General features: G+C 36.6%; 2 protein-coding genes and 1 pseudogene across 2 annotated transcripts; all 3 read right to left on the bottom strand.

Moving 5' to 3' along the window:
- Nucleotides 1–1901: 1901 nt before the first annotated feature.
- LOC132181643 (probable transcription factor At1g61730) lies at nucleotides 1902–5404 on the bottom strand (annotated as a pseudogene).
- A 2020-nt stretch (nucleotides 5405–7424) lies between these two features.
- On the bottom strand, nucleotides 7425–9986 carry LOC132182910 (probable terpene synthase 9). The gene is made up of 7 exons (XM_059596279.1): nucleotides 9732–9986; nucleotides 9395–9641; nucleotides 8942–9314; nucleotides 8639–8857; nucleotides 8388–8526; nucleotides 8044–8292; nucleotides 7425–7920 (listed from the first exon to the last, which is right to left on the bottom strand). The coding sequence occupies exons 1-7, from the start codon at nucleotides 9972–9974 to the stop codon at nucleotides 7630–7632; spliced, it is 1761 nt and encodes a 586-aa protein (XP_059452262.1). The 5' UTR covers nucleotides 9975–9986; the 3' UTR covers nucleotides 7425–7629.
- Nucleotides 9987–16100: 6114 nt separating this feature from the next.
- On the bottom strand, nucleotides 16101–17479 carry LOC132181479 (STOREKEEPER protein-like). The gene has a single exon (XM_059594720.1). It carries the CDS (start codon nucleotides 17456–17458, stop codon nucleotides 16271–16273), a length of 1188 nt encoding a protein of 395 aa, XP_059450703.1. The 5' UTR covers nucleotides 17459–17479; the 3' UTR covers nucleotides 16101–16270.
- Between the last annotated feature and the right edge of the window lie 1563 nt (nucleotides 17480–19042).

The following is a 19042-nucleotide window of genomic DNA, read 5'->3' as shown; positions in this document are numbered from 1 at the left end:
AGCAAAGACCTAAGGACAAGTTGATAAGCAATGGAGGATCATGTCCACACACTATTAGGTGAGATAGATCCAACTAGATTATGTCTTTAAGTCTAGTTAATGAGAAGTGTAACCTTCAACTTGTCTTCTAGGTACAAAAGTGCAAACTCCAAAATGGGCTTCAATTTGTTTACCATTATTGAAGTCACAACAACTTGCATCAGCTTATGCAAGCTTATTGATCCCCATTTGCCTAACAGAAAGTACTCATGTTGCACCCCTTCTTTTATTTAAGAGGAAAATAAAAAGGGGGATGCTTTGGGAGAAGACTTGAACCAACACCAAGGCTTCGTACAAATTTAAGTCAGATGTTTATAAAAACCATGAAACATGGAAACCTATTTTTATTGTGGTAGCCTCTCACGTAACTAACATCTATCTCCCTAGATCAAAGTGCTCATTAAACTGCATTTAACAATGAAACAAGCTTAATGCTCTTTACCAATTTAAAAACAAAGCTCTATACAAGCTTTCGCTCTCTCGAAATGGGTGTTTCTCTTGTATACTCATTGTATACTTGAGTTGCGGCAATCTGCGCTTTAATAAGATTGATTTAATTGTAGGAAAAATAATTCAAAACAAAGTTAATTTCTTAACCAAATTCAAGTTAAAAAGAATGACAACATTAACAATCTGTCAACCTATAAGCAAATCTTCATACAATCCATCAATGTGCATATTCCTAGACATGCAGTTCTTCTTTGGTTGGCCGTTAGGAGGAAATTGAGTACTTGAGATATTTTGGCTTCCATTGGTCTTTCCCAGGATACTTGATGCGTCCTTTGTGGAAACGAGAGCGAAAGCCATGACCACCTTTTCTTTTCATGTCCCTTCTATGTAAAATATTTCGAACAGAAGAAAAAAAAAAAAGAAAAGAAAGATTTTGGCAGAAGGAAAATTCACTTGTATTCGATAATGAAAAATAATGTTACAAAGTAAGCTTTTGTAAGCTTCTTACATGAATACATAAGGGAAAGAATAATTACAAATATAAATCATATAATATAGAATCCTTGATGTTATAGGATTGCAATATTACAAGATATTCTGTATAAGCTAAGGTCAAGTCTTTCCTTGTGTATGCACGTCTACACAGCTATCAATGTGTGAAAATCTTGGCATTGCCTTTGCTGCATAAGCTGTTAATGTAAAATCCCTTGGATACTTGACTATCACGGAATGCTACTCTTTAGGAGATGATGAGGTGGCTTTAGGCTGCTCTTTAGTAGATGATGAGGTGGCTGTATGATTTGGCAGAGATGATTGCATGGCTGTGTCATGTGTTCTAACACTATGAAGGTATATGTCATTTTCCTTGGTCTAATTTGGACTGGGGAGAGACCATTCAATGGATGGTGTCCAATTTTAAAGGGAAGTCCTTTTTACTATGGCCAAGCAGTTTCACTCCTTTTGAGCCTTATTGTCAAGTTAATGTTAGCGGTTGCGGTGTATTATCTTTGGAGGGAGAGAAATGCGAGGATTTTTCGGAGCAAGCCTAGGAAGGTATGAAAGTGCTCGCCCTTCTACAATCAAAAAATTTAATCATATCTACCAAATCCACTAAGAAAAGTAAAGAACATGTACAATAGCCCAATCCGAAAGAGATCTCAGAAAAGAGGATTTTTGAGAAGCTACTTTCTCTTCAAATGCTCCACATTAATAAAGCAGGAGATAATACCTCTTTGGAATGTTCTCGCTCTAGAATATTACTAGGCATCACAAAAACACCGAGTAAGTTAAGAATAGAGTGCCAGAGATTAGTAGTATACTCTCAATGGGTGAGAAGTTGATTAATAGTCTCCCAATTCTTTTTGCAAAAGGAACACCAATTAGCTAGAGAGAGTTTAAAAATTCACCAGAATTTAAAGCACAACATCAAATAAATTTCTATCAGGGTATACTGCAAATGCCAAACAACCCAAAATAGTATTAAAACCACTCATAAGCCAATAATCCCATGTAACAAAAACTTATATTTCAATTTATTAACATAATCTAAACCAAAATTTCGAAACCCATATGATTCGACATAAAGGGTTTCAAACAAAACCATTTTCCGTCAAAATAAACCAAACATAAAACCAAAAACAACAGATTGCCTCCTTTTCATAGCCTCCAAAACGACCTCCCCTAGCTCATGAACCAATTTTATCCTCTTCACATACACCTCCAGCTGAGCCATGCTCACCTCCTTGCACTTGTCTTCCATCTCCTTCAGCTTCCCACTCCCAATACTCGCCATCAACTCTCTCACAAACTTTGTCCCCGTCCCCAAACCTGACAAACCTGAAACTCCATCTCCGCCGTCTCCAATGCTGCCTTCCCTCAAATAGGGATAACCCTCCCAAAACCCCTTCACTCCTCCCCCATTCACCACCACCTCTTGGCTTGGCAATGCCACTGTCACCACTTTAGGATTAATTTTTTGGCTTTTAATTTGGAGTCGTCTGACTGCCCCAAATCTTCTAGGAGGGCTCAAAGGACTTGCGCTCGTGGGGCTTGGAGAAGACCATGTCATGGCTGCCCTTGTCGAAGTTGGTCTGGTACTTCTTCTTCATCCTCCAAATCTTGTCCATCAACTGGGACTTGGAGACCTCGACGCAGAGGCCCTTCTTGATGAACTTGTGGAACACGCCTATGTCGGAATATGAGTCGGACCCTATCTTTGACCCATATTCAATCATACCCTTCAACACCGTCAGCTGACTTAGCTAGTCCTCATTTCCCCACAGTCGTGGGATGGCCCTAGTTCCAGGTCTGGATACCTTCTTCGGGTCCCCCAAAACCTCTGGACAATTATTATATTTGATCTCATTTATTAGAACTCTGATAGGCTTTTATTGTCGTTGATAAAAGGTTGTGGTTTACAACAAAGCCTTTATGAGATAAGCAATTGAAAGCACAAAAACATGAGTTTTCTCTCTCAACACATGAAGGAATAGCATCTTTCTTCTTTGAACATATTGCCTCCAATCCTTATAAAATTCATACTTCAAATGCCCTTAAATAGACTTGAGAAAGTAGTCCAAAACATAAAGTTGGTTCCCAAAATGTGCAGATTTTCTATCTTCTATTTGAAGCCTGTTTTGATTTGGTAAACATTGGAATTAGAAAATTTTTATCAAATTTAAAGTTGTATCATCTATGATTTCTTCGCCATACACAACTCTTAGAGGCAATGTCATTAGAGCCACCTACTCATAGACTAAGCACAAATAGGGTAATTGGAGCCATCATAAGTTGGGTAATATCTTTGGTATTGGGAAGAGTGGTAGTAGGAGGGTTTTTTTTTTTTTTTTTTTTTTTTTATGGAAATCAAGTGCGGCCGAGTGCATGATAAGGGACATGGGCTTGGTTTCAACGGCTGGGATCTAGTGTGGCAGTTTGTTCTGCAAGTTTGTGAGCCCTGTTTCATAGGTATGACCCAATGTGGCAATGACTAACTAAGAGAGGTGAGCTCAATGAAATCTACCTTCTCCGTGCACGCGCTTTTGACAGTTGGGTAGATCGGCAACCTCCAATCCAAAACCTGTGATTCTATTATGCAAACGACTAAAGGTGATGATGCGTGGTGGATAGCAGCAGAGCGTGACCCACGTGAAAATCAAAAAGAAATTTTGAGGTGGCGTGTGGTAGCGTGTGGAACCTCCTCGTGGCATGTGCTTTACATCATCTAGTAGATCGACAACCTTTGATCTAGATTCCATATTTCTTTTATAAAAAATGGCTGACAAAAGTGGTGCGTTGTGGCCGGTGATGGTGCATGAAACATACATACAGAAACTTGGGTGGCGGGTGAAAGCACGTGACAGCTGGAAACGACGATCTGATACCACCACAGTATATATCAAACCTTTTAGAGCATGTTGGTATAATGGTTATACCAAAACAAGATCTAAAAAGCCTGTTAATCGTGTGAAGACTGCATGACTTCCCAATCTCTAGACAAGGCCAAAACTTGGCTTAGATATCATTTATTAAATCGGGTCTTTGAACATCTCATTTGAAAAATTAATTGATGTCCAGTGAAGAAAGACAAATCTTTTTTATAGCATTTAAAATCGCACAGGATATTTTAAGAGTCGTCTAAGTGAACAGAGTAGCATTATTCCACCTCAATAATCCCTCCCTTAACTTGACGCTGGCACAACTCGAACCCATAACCTTAACTCTGATGCCATTTTAAAATAACTAAAAAAATATATGCATGATCTGAAGACCATATTTCTATGTCTAAAACTATGTACAAAAGAATCTATTTATAATTAAATAAGACCAAATAAAGTAGGAAATACAATCAAAAAATGAATGAACAATATTACAAATTCTAATCACTTTATATAAGGAATATAAATTAATCAGGTAAATACGTTGAATGTCATACTATATTATGAATATAGTTTAACACGGTAAATGTCATAATATATTCTAATAGTATTGTTTTATTGTAGCAAAATTAGCACAGGGTTTTCCTCCAAACTAGGTCAGAGGAATTTTTTTCAACCTAGTCTATATAACATGTGAGGTTTATGCCTAGATAAGCTGATACCTAATATGTTGGAAAAGAGTTTTGGCTTATATTGTCTAAATTCAAACAATATAAAGGTTTTGAAGAACCTATTGGAGATGCTCGATCTTAAAATCATGGTTTAGCGGCCTTTGAAATTGTTCATTTATAAAAATGCATCAGCTTGCCAACGATATGAAAACACACATTTTTCAAAGTCATCAATCATAATATCTTAAAAAAGCACTTTTAAACGATACAGTTTGTCAATTTCTGTGATTTATTTAAAATCACACTTTTGTTCTATGAAATCTTAGTGTCAAACGTACTCTAAATCTCCTTCGTACATCATAATAGCTATATTTAGTGCACTGGTTTGAACTACTTTACCTCTTCAGCGGACTCTTCAAAATAGAGGATTTTCATCCAATTTGTTACCGAAAACTTTCAAATGTAATAGCTTCTACTAATATAATATCCCCCACCTAAAGATTAAAAAAAATAATATTTAAAGAAAATAAATAATCAAATAAAGAGAACAGTACTTAGACAAATGAATGGTTAAAATAATTTTACTTATTCTTGCTCGATATGCTCTTCTAAGTTTTAAGGGGTCAAAGTTACATTCATTCCTTATGGATTTTTATATTTGCAATATCTTTGATTGCCCATTTATTCAAAGTTCCGTACAGCAGTATATATATTTATGTAAAAAATGTGCTTTTCTTTGGTTAATAGGACAACAATATGCCATGGTTCTAGTGATAAGCAAAAGCTAAGAGTAATTTCTCTGCCACCATCATTGAGAAAGCATACCATCATTGAGAAAGCATGATTCAAAATTGGATGGAAGTCCATGCCCCCTGGTTCTAGTGGTCAGCAAAAGCTAAGAGTAATTTCTCTGCCACCATCATTGAGAAAGCATACCATCATTGAGAAAGCATGATTCAAAATTGGATGGAAGTTGATGCCCCCTCTCACGTTTTCTTGTTCCAAAAGGACTGGCGTAAGGGTAACTTTACAACAAGGTCGGCCATGCATGGAACAATAGATGAAATATATACTCTTATCCTCACGAAATGGCATCCAAAGAAATTCTCAAATTAATTTTTCTATGTTAAGATATTAATTAAATAACTAAATTCATCTCGGTCTTCTTGTCAACTTAATATTTTGAGGTAAGCGGTGATTTAAATGGTATTAAAACGAAGGTTCTGAGTTCGAATTATGTCTCTATTATTTATAGAGTTTAGGTCCAAACGTGAGTTAAGGATCTTCATTTCATGGTCATGGTTTTATTTTGTTGTATTTAATGATGTAAATGATGTCATGCATCATGTATAATGTTAGATAGAACAAAAATAAAATCGTGACCACAAAATGGCTTCTAAGTGAAATAGAGTCCAAGCCACAAACAATAAAGGGGTTTATTGATGTCCACCTTGAAGTTTTTCTTGGATTCATGTATATATTGTACCAACGGTCCTAAGGTTTTAGTTGAACGTTCCAAAGAAGCATCGAACTTTCGAGTCTAGAGTTTACTTCGAATGTTTTAGGGGAACTTCTGAATGTTCAGCCAAAGTTAAAAATAGTTTATTGTTCTGGAATTTTTGGGAAAATTGGTTTAGGAAATTTTTAAATTACGAGTGTTGTTTTTTATAAAATGTGACTGAGACAAATTAAATACATTTTATTATTATTATTATTTTGGAGTATTACACTAGGTGGCCCACATGGTTTTTCCTAAATCCTTTTTAACAGTAGGTCATGCATAATATGTTAAGGAAATAACACGTTTTCTAAAAGATTACAAAATCCTGTACCTATCATCATCATAAACCATCCATAAACCAACCCAAAATCTTTAAACAACCAACCTATACACAACTACGGAAATGCATCTTAAATCCTTGAAGGTTAAACGTGCCTAATACAACAAAGAAAACAAGAATCCTTCCTTGAAGGTAACCTTCAAAAATCCTTAACCCTCACTCATTCCCTCGCTCTCGAGGTTTTTGGTTTGAAGAATAGTGAAAATAGGCGAGAATATTAGGCATCTCATTTCTTATACAGCCCTAGCAAGACGTGTACGTACAATCGATGAGGTGTCCAATTTTATTTGCATGCGGAGCTGATCCACACTAAAGTCAAAAAAACAATATCTCATTTCCTCCCACTAATTAAGGTATTAGAGCCAACCCTAATATAATTGGAACAGGATCTTCTCCAGTTCATTTGAACTGAATAATATCCAGTTAGTTATATTGGATAGGTATTTTTGTCTTTTCATTTTTTGATGTGATGAAAATATAACTCCAATATAACTAATAGAATATTATCCAGTTCAAATGAACTGAAAAGGATCCTAATTCAACATTGTTAGGTAGTAATTAAAGCACCCTTAACCCTAATTAATTAGAGAGGAGGGGTGTTACAATTACCTTCTATGAGACTAAGGTTTTATCTCTAGAGCGGATATGAAATTAGGATATAGATTAAACACTAGTTCAAATCTACGTGTTGGCTTATGGAACTATCTAAAGAGAAGAAAACGTGTATGTGAGATATGTCCAACTAGTCAAATAGGATAGCTGGTTCAATGCTTGTTTACAATGCTATGCTAGTTAGCTCCCACATATTATCACCAAGTGAAGGTTCAAGTCCTAAAGATACTTTCATTTATGTATGTGTTTTCTTAGTAGTCGAGCTGTGTTTTAATTTTTGAAAATAGTGAGGGATTTTCAAAATTATCATAATGGTGTGTGTGAGTGTGTGCGTGCACACGTGTTTGTTTTGGGAACATTTTATAATAGAAGGTATTTAAAGAGTGTTGAAAGAAAAGAGTCTCACACGAAAAAAAGACAACTTAATGGAAACATTTATTTCTTTTGTATCTTGGAGAAGTGTTTGCTACAAATCAGTACAATCCAATTGATTATAATTGGTGGGACAAATAACTTTTTAAGGAAAGGGCCTATATAACTTACTTTCTGAGCATTTATTTCTCTGTTTTACATTTCTGTACTAACAAATATTTATGAATCATGATAATTAATTCAGTACTTTGCTCACACTATTTTTGTTCAGTAGGGGATTGGTTTGATAATTAACGAGGTCAAATGATCTTTAACCACCCCAGTCGATGTCCCAATACCATCTCCATTTTGAAAGAGAAACTGAGCAGTGCGAGCCATGTTTAATGACATCTTGACAATGGACTTTGGCATGGAATTTTTGGCACTCTCCTCATTCAGCTTTCTCCATGAATAGCTGATTAATCTCTTTATGTGATCTTGAGCTTCTTCTTTGGATACACTTTCTTGTACCATGTAGCACTCTATGGATTTCGCCACATCACCTCTCTTGCTTTCAGCCTACCAATTGAAGAAACAGAAAGTATAGTAAAAAGTGATCTCAATATAATTAATTATTAATTTATAAATATGTACTTCTTCCAATATTGTCAAATTTTGTTGCTTAATTGCAAATATTTGTACCTCGGAAGTCCCCAAATCATCACTTAGTCGAGTTATGAGGGATGCCCAATATATAAGCTCAGAGCCACGCTTTAAGCAATCAAGTGCGTCTTTAGATATGGTGCACCCAAGCAGAACATAAGCATGGACTATGGCTGAAGGACCACCCACAGAAATCCTTGCATTTTCTAAGTACTCGTCCACAGTTGGAGTGTATCCACTGGAAAACCATCGTCTTTCTACCAAATATGATCGACAAAGATTTGCCCACTGCCATGAAAACAACAATATTGATTACACCCCCCACGACATGCATTGAACAATTGACTTCAATTTTGTTTTTTGTTTTTATGTTTATGGCTTACCGCTTCCTTAATGTAGGGGAACGAATTCAAACCATGATCTTTGAGAACATCAAAGACCACTTCATTAGCAAAGTTAAGCATGGCAAGATAGCAAATCCGCATGTACTCTGGAAGGTCCTCCATGGCCTCCATTTCCCATCTGCTCAAAAATATTACAAAAAAAAAGAAAGGAAAAGTATATATTATGATCCAAGAGATGGTTTGGACAAAATAAAAATAAATTAACTTGTATAATCATGCTTTTATTATACCGATCCACAGCATCAGTGAAACATTCAAGCTCATCCAGCGATCCATATATATCATACATGTCATCAATAGCTGATAATATGCATACAAATTTGGTGAGGCCTATCCTGCACTTGGAAAACTGGGGCTCAAAAATCATCCCCATGGCCCACAAATAATTCTCCATTAACCTGTCCCTTGAAAAAGTTAGCTTATCTTTAAAACCCAACTCTCTCCACCACCTATATATGAATCAAATTTCAAAGATGTCAATCTTTCTGCAAGTCTTCCATGAAAGCATGCAAATGGATGAAAATAAACGTTACCTTGATAACTCTTTAACTTCTTGTTGATATACAAATTGCACTAAATTGTAATCCAGTTTAGCCAGCTCAAGCAAAGTCAAGTTCTTTGCCATATCTCTTTGATACACATCAATGAAGCTCCGAGCTTCAACTCTTGGCATCCTCCAATACAGGGGGATTTCCAGTGACTTTTTCACTTGCTTAGCTGAAACACTGTCCAATTTTCCCATCAAAGATTTCAGGTTTTTGATGCTAAAATCCTTGCCTTCTTCCAAAATATTTTCTCCATGCATTCCAAGATGAGAGGCTTCATACAAACTAAGAAGTCCCTCCATGTCACTGCTTAAGCTGTCCATGAATCTCCCATCGCTGCTTCTGAATTTGTCAAACACGTCTGTTTTGCCAAAATCACTCAGACATGCTTCATGAAAAGAAAATGAAAAAGATATGGATTTGGTGAAACTATGACATCACCTGAGGTAATCGAAAAACCATGTTGTCTTAAAACTCGAAACTGCAAAGCAGTGATGTGAAGATTGGTAGTGAGATGTGGATACAAAAGAGCAAGAACCTCTTCAATCTCCTTTTCAAAGTGGTAAGCAACTCCTAACAGCTGCATCGTGGAAACAAGGTTTAATAGAGCACAAGGGTCTTTGGTGGACGTCAGCAAGCATTTAGCGCTTCGTTTCAACTCCTCCATTCGGGTGCCATACAACTCAAACTGTAAGATGATGTATTGATTAAATGATTAAACTAAGAAACACTCTTTGAAATAAGCGGTGACTTAAGACGTGAGAATAAGTGGACTTACGGTGTAGGGGGTGCTTAAGGACTCAATGAGTTTGAGGTCCCAAATGCTGGGATGGTACTGAGCTGATCGCCGTGGATGCACTTGCTGTAACTCTGCATTCAACTTTGAGACGATCATGAAGGACGGGATTATTGGGAGGCTTTGCTTGCTTCTTCTTCTATGCTGTGGCCAAACTAACCTTCTTGGGCAGTTAAGCGTAATGCCACATGAGGTGGAGGAGGCCGAGGAAATCGTTATTTTCATGGGAAAGCTCAATGGTAATCTCATGAACATGTTGAGCAAAGTTATTGAAGAAACATATAACTCTTCTGCTTATATAGTATATCAAATAAACAGTTTATTTGTACTTTTGTCACGAGGAAAACCCTCATGGGAACAATTTGGGAAAATTATTAATTAAAAATGCATGTAGATTCCCTTCTTAGATCTAGCAAAGATTCAAGGGAAAACTTAATTTAGTTGCACGTTTATCACAAGATTCCAAAAAAAAAAAGAAAAGTACATGACAAAAATTACTATATATATATATATATATATATATGTATTTCTGTTGGTCGGTTTTGAGTTATATTATAATTTTTTGAATATGACTGATACCAAACTAAGATGTTTTTATATAATAATTTGAAAATTTAATCATAAATTGGTTGTTAGAAAATATATTTTTTAAGACTTTATTTTAAAATTATATTTGACCCCTAATATCATCCATATGAAACATTTTCAGAAGTAGGTTATATATAGGAAAAATTACACTTTACCCTCTAAAGTTTGAAGCGATTTTCAATTTGATCTCTAATGTTTCAATTTTTGCAATGTACACCCAAACATTCAAATTTTTATAGTTCGACCAATTGCGAGTCAAAGCCGCTTTGACTGACGGAACAGTCATCACGTGACTCTCACGTGATCACTTTTGTAGCTTTCTTCCCCAAAATGCCCCCCACCTACAAGCAGACCTGAAACCACAAAGCTCTAAGAACCCTCTGCCAACATTGTTCCATATCCACTCACAGGGGATGTGTATGCGTGGATGGCTGAACTGGAGTTTTGATAGGCCACAAGGGCTTGTGCTCCTACGTACCGTTCCTTGTCATGTGTAGAGTTGATCGCCCAAGCGAACCAATTGGAAGTTGAGGTTCCTGTGTGTCTATACGCAATCTCAACTCTATTGGTTAATTGACTGGCCGTCATAGCTCCAGTGAAAGAAAGCGATCAAAACAGGAAAGGGTGAGCGCACTATATATATTTACAGTATGAATGTACGACCACGCTAACAAAAGAGAGGGGTGAGCGCACGATCATCCCTTCTTGGTGGCCACCTCCTTTGTATGTGGGAGTGACTGTATTTCCTTAATGACTTTGATTGTGATTGTTAGTTCTTGTATTGGCTTAATTCAGTTCCAAAATGCAGAGGCTACTGTTCACGAGCTCAAACACTGATATAGAATGCTCAGAATCCAATCTCCACCGTTCATAATGTAGATTCATGTGTTATGAACGTCCCTGCAAAATTTCAGCTCAATCGGACCACAAACGCCCATCGATCGGGGCTGTTGATCAAGACTGGACAGCATTTTCAGAATGCTGTTTCACCCATGTCCGGACATGCCTTCCCCGGGTCCGGACCTCATTTCCAGAAACTCAAATTTTGCTCCGCAAAGCCGTGTCCGGACAGCCCATTAACATGTCCGGACACCCCATAAGTTTGAGGCCCAAAAACGTGATTTTAAGTGGTTTAAGTCTAGGGTTTTGTCGGGGGTATATATACATCATTATAGAAGATAGAAGTACGAATTTTCACCCCCAGATAAATCATATGTGGTGAGCGTTAAATTGAATCTCTTAGAGTTTTAGTTATTCCTTTGATAAATCTACGGTTGAGAAGTCTATCGGAAGGGTCCGGTAAAGGAGAATCACGTTGAAGAAAATTGTGAGTAAGGAGACGAGTTGTAGGCTTGTCGATCTTACAGAGCCAAGGTCTTGCAAAGGGTTGTAAGTGTTCCTGGTGTCTGTAATCTCTGGATAATCTTTTGATAGTGATTTCCTGGGTTTGGCTGCCCCGGAGAGGTTTTACTTTTAGATCGGTTTCTAAAAGGTTTCCTCTTCGTAACCAAAATATCTGTGTTCTTAATTTTCATTACATATCTGCATTTGGTTGATTATTGATTGTTAGGTCAGATCTTATTCCGCTGAATATTTGTGAATCACCTAGACATTTGAATAGGTGTCGTTTGGAGTCGTTTTAGATTTTTCAGTGATGTTCATATTGGCTAGGATCTTAAATATTTATTGCCTTTTATGCTAAAATAAGATATGTTAAGGGTTTCATCCCCTTATTGATTTTGATTTTTATATTGGATTAGATCTTTTTTTATTATTATTTTTTGACATGTCCGCACAAGAGGGAGGGAGGGAAATTCAAACTAGTAATCTCCGTTTCATTAGGCGTAGTCTCAGCCGATCGAGCTACCTATTAAGGACTATTGGATTGGATGTTTGATTGCTCGTTTATGGCATAAATTTTACATGCAAAAGTATGTAGATAAAAAATTACATATAATAAAAGATCGAAATAAGTACCATTCACTATATAAGTACAGTATATCAAATTAAAGATGCCAAAAACGAGTATTTTTGAATCTTTTGATCACGTTTGACGCGGCACAGCTAGCCACACAGTTTTTGTGGTCGAGAAAATTGACTCTTAATTGTTGCAGGAAGAAATGGTTACTCATTGGTCAATACGACATCTTATGTCGTGATGCATGTGGGTGTAGTTATTCACTCGAATTGACGGCCGGGTACATATTCTACTATTCTAGCACGTTAATTTATAGCAAAAATCAAAAGCCTAGCTATAACGAAAGTTATTCTTCAAAATTTGAAGAAAATTTTAAAGAATCCAATGTAAATGCTCTTAAGTTCAACTTGGGTTTGCGAAAAGGGCAGTTGTGTTCACATGAGAGAGGAACTTTCTCACTCACTCCCCCCACCACACGTTGCCTCCCTATCTCCCATATAAGCTCTAGCTTCTCACCAGCCAATCTTCTACATGTGATTTCTTTATTGGTAAACTTCAAATGGGCCGAAGGAATTATAATGAATGTGGTTTGAGAACTAACAAACTCCAAGAGAGGGAAAGGTACAATGACTCTCAACAAAATCTCTTGGCTCAACAAAGCAACCTTTCAAAAGGCTCTAGAATAAATTCTTGATATGCTTGCTTAACCTTAGAGAAAGAGCATCCTTAAGTACTCATAGGAAGGAGAGAAAATGCACAAAATTGGCTTCAACACATTACATAAATCTGGAGACCTGATATAAATAAGGATGGTTGCTAGGGTTTTATTGCTAACTCTTCTAAAAAACTCAGGAGCTTAAGGGTAGTCCAGGTTACGGTCCAAGTGACAGTGCTCTCTAGAAGTCCTTTGGAGTCATTAGTGTTAGCACGGCTAGGTGATGACTCTAGTAATAGAGCTCTCTAGAAGTCCACTAAATCCATCAACGTAAGCACAGTCAAGTGACAACTCTAGTAATGGAGCTCTCAGGAGTTCACTTGAACACCTAATGTAAGCAAGGCCAAATAACGCTGCTCTCGAACCTTCAGTGGAACAACTAGTCAACACACCAAGGTAACGATGTGACGATGCTCTCAAGTTAATCTTTAAAGTCTTTATCTATGAATTCCATAAAGACAGTCTATGTGATAGATTTGCAATTTACATAAAAAAGACAACTTTTTACACCGAAAGACTTGGGTGTTGAAATGTTTTATAACCCAAGTTTTGATCACCAAGTATATATGGCCAAATTTTAAGACCAAACAATATATTTTATATAATAGTAGAAGCCTTAAAAATTATACCTTAAAATTGCGACAAGTAGGCAATTTAAAATGGTGACAAGTGGTATATTTAAAATTGAATTGGCTCTCTCTCTCTCTCTCTCTCTCTCTCTCTATATATATATATATATATATATATATATATATATATACATACATAGTAGCAGAAACCATGAGAAAGGAAATCTACGGTACCTAAAATCTTGACAAGTGACATTGTATGTGTTATAATTGACAATTGACGGAATAGGATATACTCGTTTAAGAAATCATGAATTTCGCCAGTTTAGTGCGTTTGGAAGAATTATTGTATTTATTCTTGCTATAATCATTAAAACTTGGACAACTGCTGTAAACTGAAAATGCAAATGGGAGGAAATGGAGAGGGATTTTGAAATGGAGGATGCTACACGATTGAGCCATACTTGACATATTAGCCCTGAACATTAAATTGAAATCAAAAAAACAAATGGATTTAAAATATTTTTTTTGCTAGTAAATCTATAGGATTTTGAATCAATGAGAATTCAATTTTTTTTGCTAGTAAATCTATATATAGGATTAAGCTTTGAATATGGGTAAAAACTGTTTTCGTTTATGGTCGTTGAAAAGAAGCGTGAGAATTGGAAGAGAATTAATTTTTAACCAGTAACATTTTATGACTATTTTTCTATAACCTTTATTTATTATTATTATTATTATTATTATTATTATTATTTACTATTTTTAAGACGTTTTTGCAAAAAAAAAAAAAAAAAAAAAATTAAATTAAATTAAAAAAAAATAATAATAAAGCGGGTTATAGGCCAGTCACAATGACGAATTAGACTTTAAACCAAAACAATACCCAAGCTTGGACTTCGCCTGCAACCTGGCCTATCTACAAAGGTTATTCAGTGGATTCCATGTAAAATCACCCATTTACTTACGAGTTACACCAAAGCTATTCAGTGGAGTCCATGTCTCCATATTAAGGCTATAGCAGGATAGGTAAAAAAACAATGCTACAAGGACTCTGTATGCAACCAACTAGTTTCTCTAAACTGGGATGAGGCTGCTTCATCTAAAATGGTCTGCATAGTAAAGACACTTTAGATGTTGAAAGTAGAAGACTTGGAAAATAATCATCAAATTTTGAATCAACCCAGTTGGTAAAGCACTATGACATGCTCAGACTAGGGTTTTTCTTTACTTTCATCCCAATTTAACAGATCCTGCCTTGACACACAGATACTCAATGAAAACAATTATACTCCTACTTAATCCCTTTCTAAATATCAATTTAACCTGATAATGAAAGTAGACATCAGCCAGAGTGAAGAAAAAGAGCAAACAGATAGTAAGAATCATGGACTAGACCAAAGCAGAGACCTGAGGACAAGCTGATAAACAATGGAGTATCATATCCACCCACTATCAGGTGAGATAAATCCAACTAGATTCTCTCTTTAAGTCTAGTTAATGAGAAGTGTAACCTTCAACCTGTCTTCTAGGCACAAAAGTGCAAACTTCAAAATGGGCTTCAATTTGTTTACCATTATTGAAGTCACAACAACTTGCAACAGCTTATGCAAGCTTATTGATCCCCATGAGAAGGGCAAAATCTAATAGAAAGTACTCCTATTGCACCCCTACTTTTATTTGAAAGGAAAATAAAAAGGGGGAATGCTTGGGGAGAAGACTTGAACCAGCACCAAGGCTTCATACAAATTTAAGTCAAATGTTTATAAAAACCATGAAACATGGAAACCAATTTTTATTATGGTAGCCTCTCACATAACTAACATCCATCTCCCTAGATCAAAGTGCTCATTAAACTTCCTTTAACAATGAAACAATGAAACAAGTTAATGCTCTTTACCAATTTAAAAAGAAAGCTCTAGACAAACTTTCGCTCTCTCAAAATGGGTTTTTCTCTTGTATACTCCTTGTATACTTGAGTTGCGGCTATCTGCGCTTTAATAAGATTGATTTAATTATAAGAAAAATAATTCAAAACAAAGTTAATTTCTTAACCAGATTCAAGTTAAAAAGAATGACCACATTAACAGTCTGTCGACCTACAAGCAAATCTTCATACAATCCATCAATGTGCATATTCCTTTTTTTTTTTTTTATGAGTAATAATTTTATTGAAAGAAAAGGGCATATCGTTGAACACCCTATAGGCTTCTACAATCTAAAAAGTTAATCATATGTTCATATCTACCAGATCCACTAAGAAAAGTTAAGAACATGTACAATATCCAAATCCAAAAGAGATCTCAGAAAAGAGGATTTATGAGAAGCTACTTTCTCTTCAAATGCTCCACATTAATAAAGCAGGAAATAATACCTCTTCGGAAAGTTCCCGCTCTAGAATGTTACTAGGCATCGCAAAAAAAACACCGAGTAAGTAAAGAACAGAGTGCCAGAGATTAGTAGTATACTCTCAATGGATGGGAAGTTGATTAACCCGAATTTAAAGCACAACATCAAATAAATTTCTATCAGGGTATACTGCAAATGCCAAACAACCCAAAACAATAAAACCACTCATATGAAATAATCCCACGTAACAAAAACTTATATTTCAATGTATTAACATCATCTAAACCAAAATTTCGAAACCCATATGAATTCGACGCAAAGGGTTTCAAACAAAACCAGTTTTCCGTCAAAATAAACCAAACATAAAACCAAAAACCACAGATTACCTCCTTTTCATTGCCTCCAAAACGACCTCCCCTAGCTCTTGAACCAATTCCGTCCTCTTCACATACACCTCCAGCTGAGCCATCCTCACCTCCTTGCACTTGTCCTCCATTTCCTTCAGCTTCTCACTCCCAATACTCGCCATCAACTCCCTCACAAACCTCGTCTCCGTCCCCAAACCCGACAAACCCGGAAACCCCATCTCCGCCGTCGTCTCCAATGCCGCCCTCAAACTGGGATAACCCTCCCAAAACGCCTCCACTCCTCCCCCATTCACCACCACCTCTTGGCTCGGCAATGCCACTGCCACCGCCTTAGGATTAGTTTTGGGCTTTGGAGTGGTCTGACTGCCCCAAATCTTCTTGGAGAGCTCGAAGGACTTGCGCTCGTGGGGCTTGGAGAAGACCATGTCATGGCCGAACTTGTCAAAGTTGGTCTGGTACTTCTTCTTCATCCGCCGAATCTTGTCCATCAACTGGGACTTGGAAACCTCGACGCGGAGGCTCTTCTTGATGAACTCGTGGAACACGCCCATGTCGGAATACGGGTCGGACCCTGTCTTCGACCCGTATTCGATCATGCCCTTTAGCACCGCCAGCTCGTCCTCCTCGCCCCACAGCCGTGGGATTCCCCCAGTTCCGGGTCCGGATACCTTCTTCGGGTCCTCATCGTCGCCGTTGGTTGCTGTTGTTGACGAGGATGATATTACCTTTCTCTTCTTCGAGTCCTTTGCCTTATCCGGATCGGACTCTGCCGCGCGTTTCGACGACCCGGAAACAGTTATCGGAGTGTTGTTGTTGGCCTTTGTGGGTTTGAGTGGACCGTTGGCCATGGGCTTGGACGCTATCGGCTTGATGGTGAAGGCGGAGCCGGACGGGGAAGGCGGGGACTTGGGGTCGGAGCCGGACTCGGAGTCCGTCCCGGACCCGGACTCGGTTTCAGACCCGGATAACGGTTGGTGTTTGGACGGGGTTACAGTAGGCTTTCCCACAGGGGATTTTTCTTCTTCTTCGTCTTCCTCCTCTTCGCCATCATCGTCTTCTTCTTCTTCTTCATTCTCAGATTTTTCTTTTTCTTCTTCTTCTTCTTCTTCTGAAACGGCTTCGTTCTCGGACTCTTCCTCTTCTTCTTCCCCAGAAGAAGCAGTGGCGGGTGGTGGGTCTTCTTTGAGACGCTTCGGAGCCATTATCGCCAGAGACAGAGAACGATCGAGGGAGAAGAGAACAGAGAAGTAGAAGGGGTTTTATATTGCGTGGTAGTAGGGTTTAGGCCCGAGACTGCTACGACGTGTCGTTGGATGACTGGGTATATTGCCTTTAATTAAGGGTGTAAAGGCGGTTCTGTAACCACCTTAACGGTTAATAAATTTCACTAACCGTAATCATAACCGCCTAACGGTTAGCAGTTAGCTACTAACTGCCAGTTAGCGGTTAGTAAAACATATAACCACTCGCTATAACTGCTTTTTTAAAATTGGGCTTGGACTTTTTTGAATTTTTTTTTTTTTGCCTTTTAGGCTTACAGAGACAGAGCAACGACAAAGAGACACAACGGAGACAGCGAGCAGCAATAGAGATATTGAGCGGCGAAAATGAGATAGAGACGGCGAGTGGCGACAAAGACAGAGCAGTAACAGCAACCCACGAGGAGAGACAGTCTTAGCGAGCAACAACAGTCACCGACGAGGAGAGACAGTGCCAAGAGTGAGAGGGAGAGAGACAATGATGAGAGTGTGAGGGAGGGAGACATAGTGACAAGTGAGAGTGAGAGGGAGGCAGGCGGTAGAGAGAGAGTGTTAGGACTTCAGGTTAATTAGATGAAATCAAGGAAATGATGAATATATACTCATTGGTTTGACATAAAACAATTGGTTTAAAAAATTACTAAGAAATTAAGAGAAATAGTTTTTGAAAAAATGATTAACTTGATATTATACAATTGATATTATACGAATGAATTGAAAATAGAGAATAGAATTGAATAAAACTTGATATTATACAATTGAAAATAGAAAATAGTTAAACAATTGATATTATACAAATCATATATATATATATATATAATTTGTTATTATATAATTATATAAATTAGAATAATAATACTTTAATTGTAGTTATAAGTAACATATTATTTAAATCAATGTCAATTACTTAATTTTATATTATACGAATCACATTATCATTGTACATTACTAACATAATTAACTTTAATAAGTATTTGAATTGTCATTGAATCATATGATTATGTATTGATCTTATATATTTATATTATTCAATATGCATAATTGCATATATATATATATATATATATATATAATTTATAACATATATGGGCTTATAAGTTTATATCATTCATTGGAACTAAGTCTTTAGGTACTTAATTGTTATATTAATATGAACTTGCATATTTATGACTTATGAGTTATGTCATATTATATATATATAATTTGTTATTATATAATCAAATGATTTAATAATCAATTGATTATATTATATAATCATATAAATTCTAGTGATAATATATTAATACTCAAATTATGATTTAAGTATTTCAAAAAAAAAAAAAGTGATTTAAGATCAATTGATTATATTATATGTATAAATACTATTATAATTATAATTATAATTATAAAAAAATATTAGATAAAAAGGTGGTTAGTAGTTACAGTTAGTAAACCGAATAACCGCTAACCTCTAACACTAGACAATATAACGGTTAAGTGGTTACGATAATTAGCAGTTATAGCAAATTATCCGCTCTCCTTTACACC

This window comes from Corylus avellana, chromosome ca5, assembly GCF_901000735.1.
Source record: "Corylus avellana chromosome ca5, CavTom2PMs-1.0".
In the NCBI taxonomy this organism is placed as follows: domain Eukaryota; kingdom Viridiplantae; phylum Streptophyta; class Magnoliopsida; order Fagales; family Betulaceae; genus Corylus; species Corylus avellana.
Note: the sequence above shows the minus strand (reverse complement) of the source record. Positions and strands in the feature narration are given on the sequence as shown.

Bases quoted from the DNA above. Each gene is read 5' to 3' on its own strand.
- LOC132181479 (XM_059594720.1), bottom strand. From the start codon at position 17,458: ATGGCTCCGAAGCGTCTCAAAGAAGACCCACCACCCGCCACTGCTTCT.
- LOC132182910 (XM_059596279.1), bottom strand. From the start codon at position 9,974: ATGAAAATAACGATTTCCTCGGCCTCCTCCACCTCATGTGGCATTACG. The intron at 8,858-8,941 runs GTAACGTTTATT...ATTCATATATAG, and splicing joins GAAGTTAAAGAGTTATCAAG to GTGGTGGAGAGAGTTGGGTT. The intron at 7,921-8,043 runs GTACAAATATTT...TTCAATTGGTAG, and splicing joins ATGATTTGGGGACTTCCGAG to GCTGAAAGCAAGAGAGGTGA.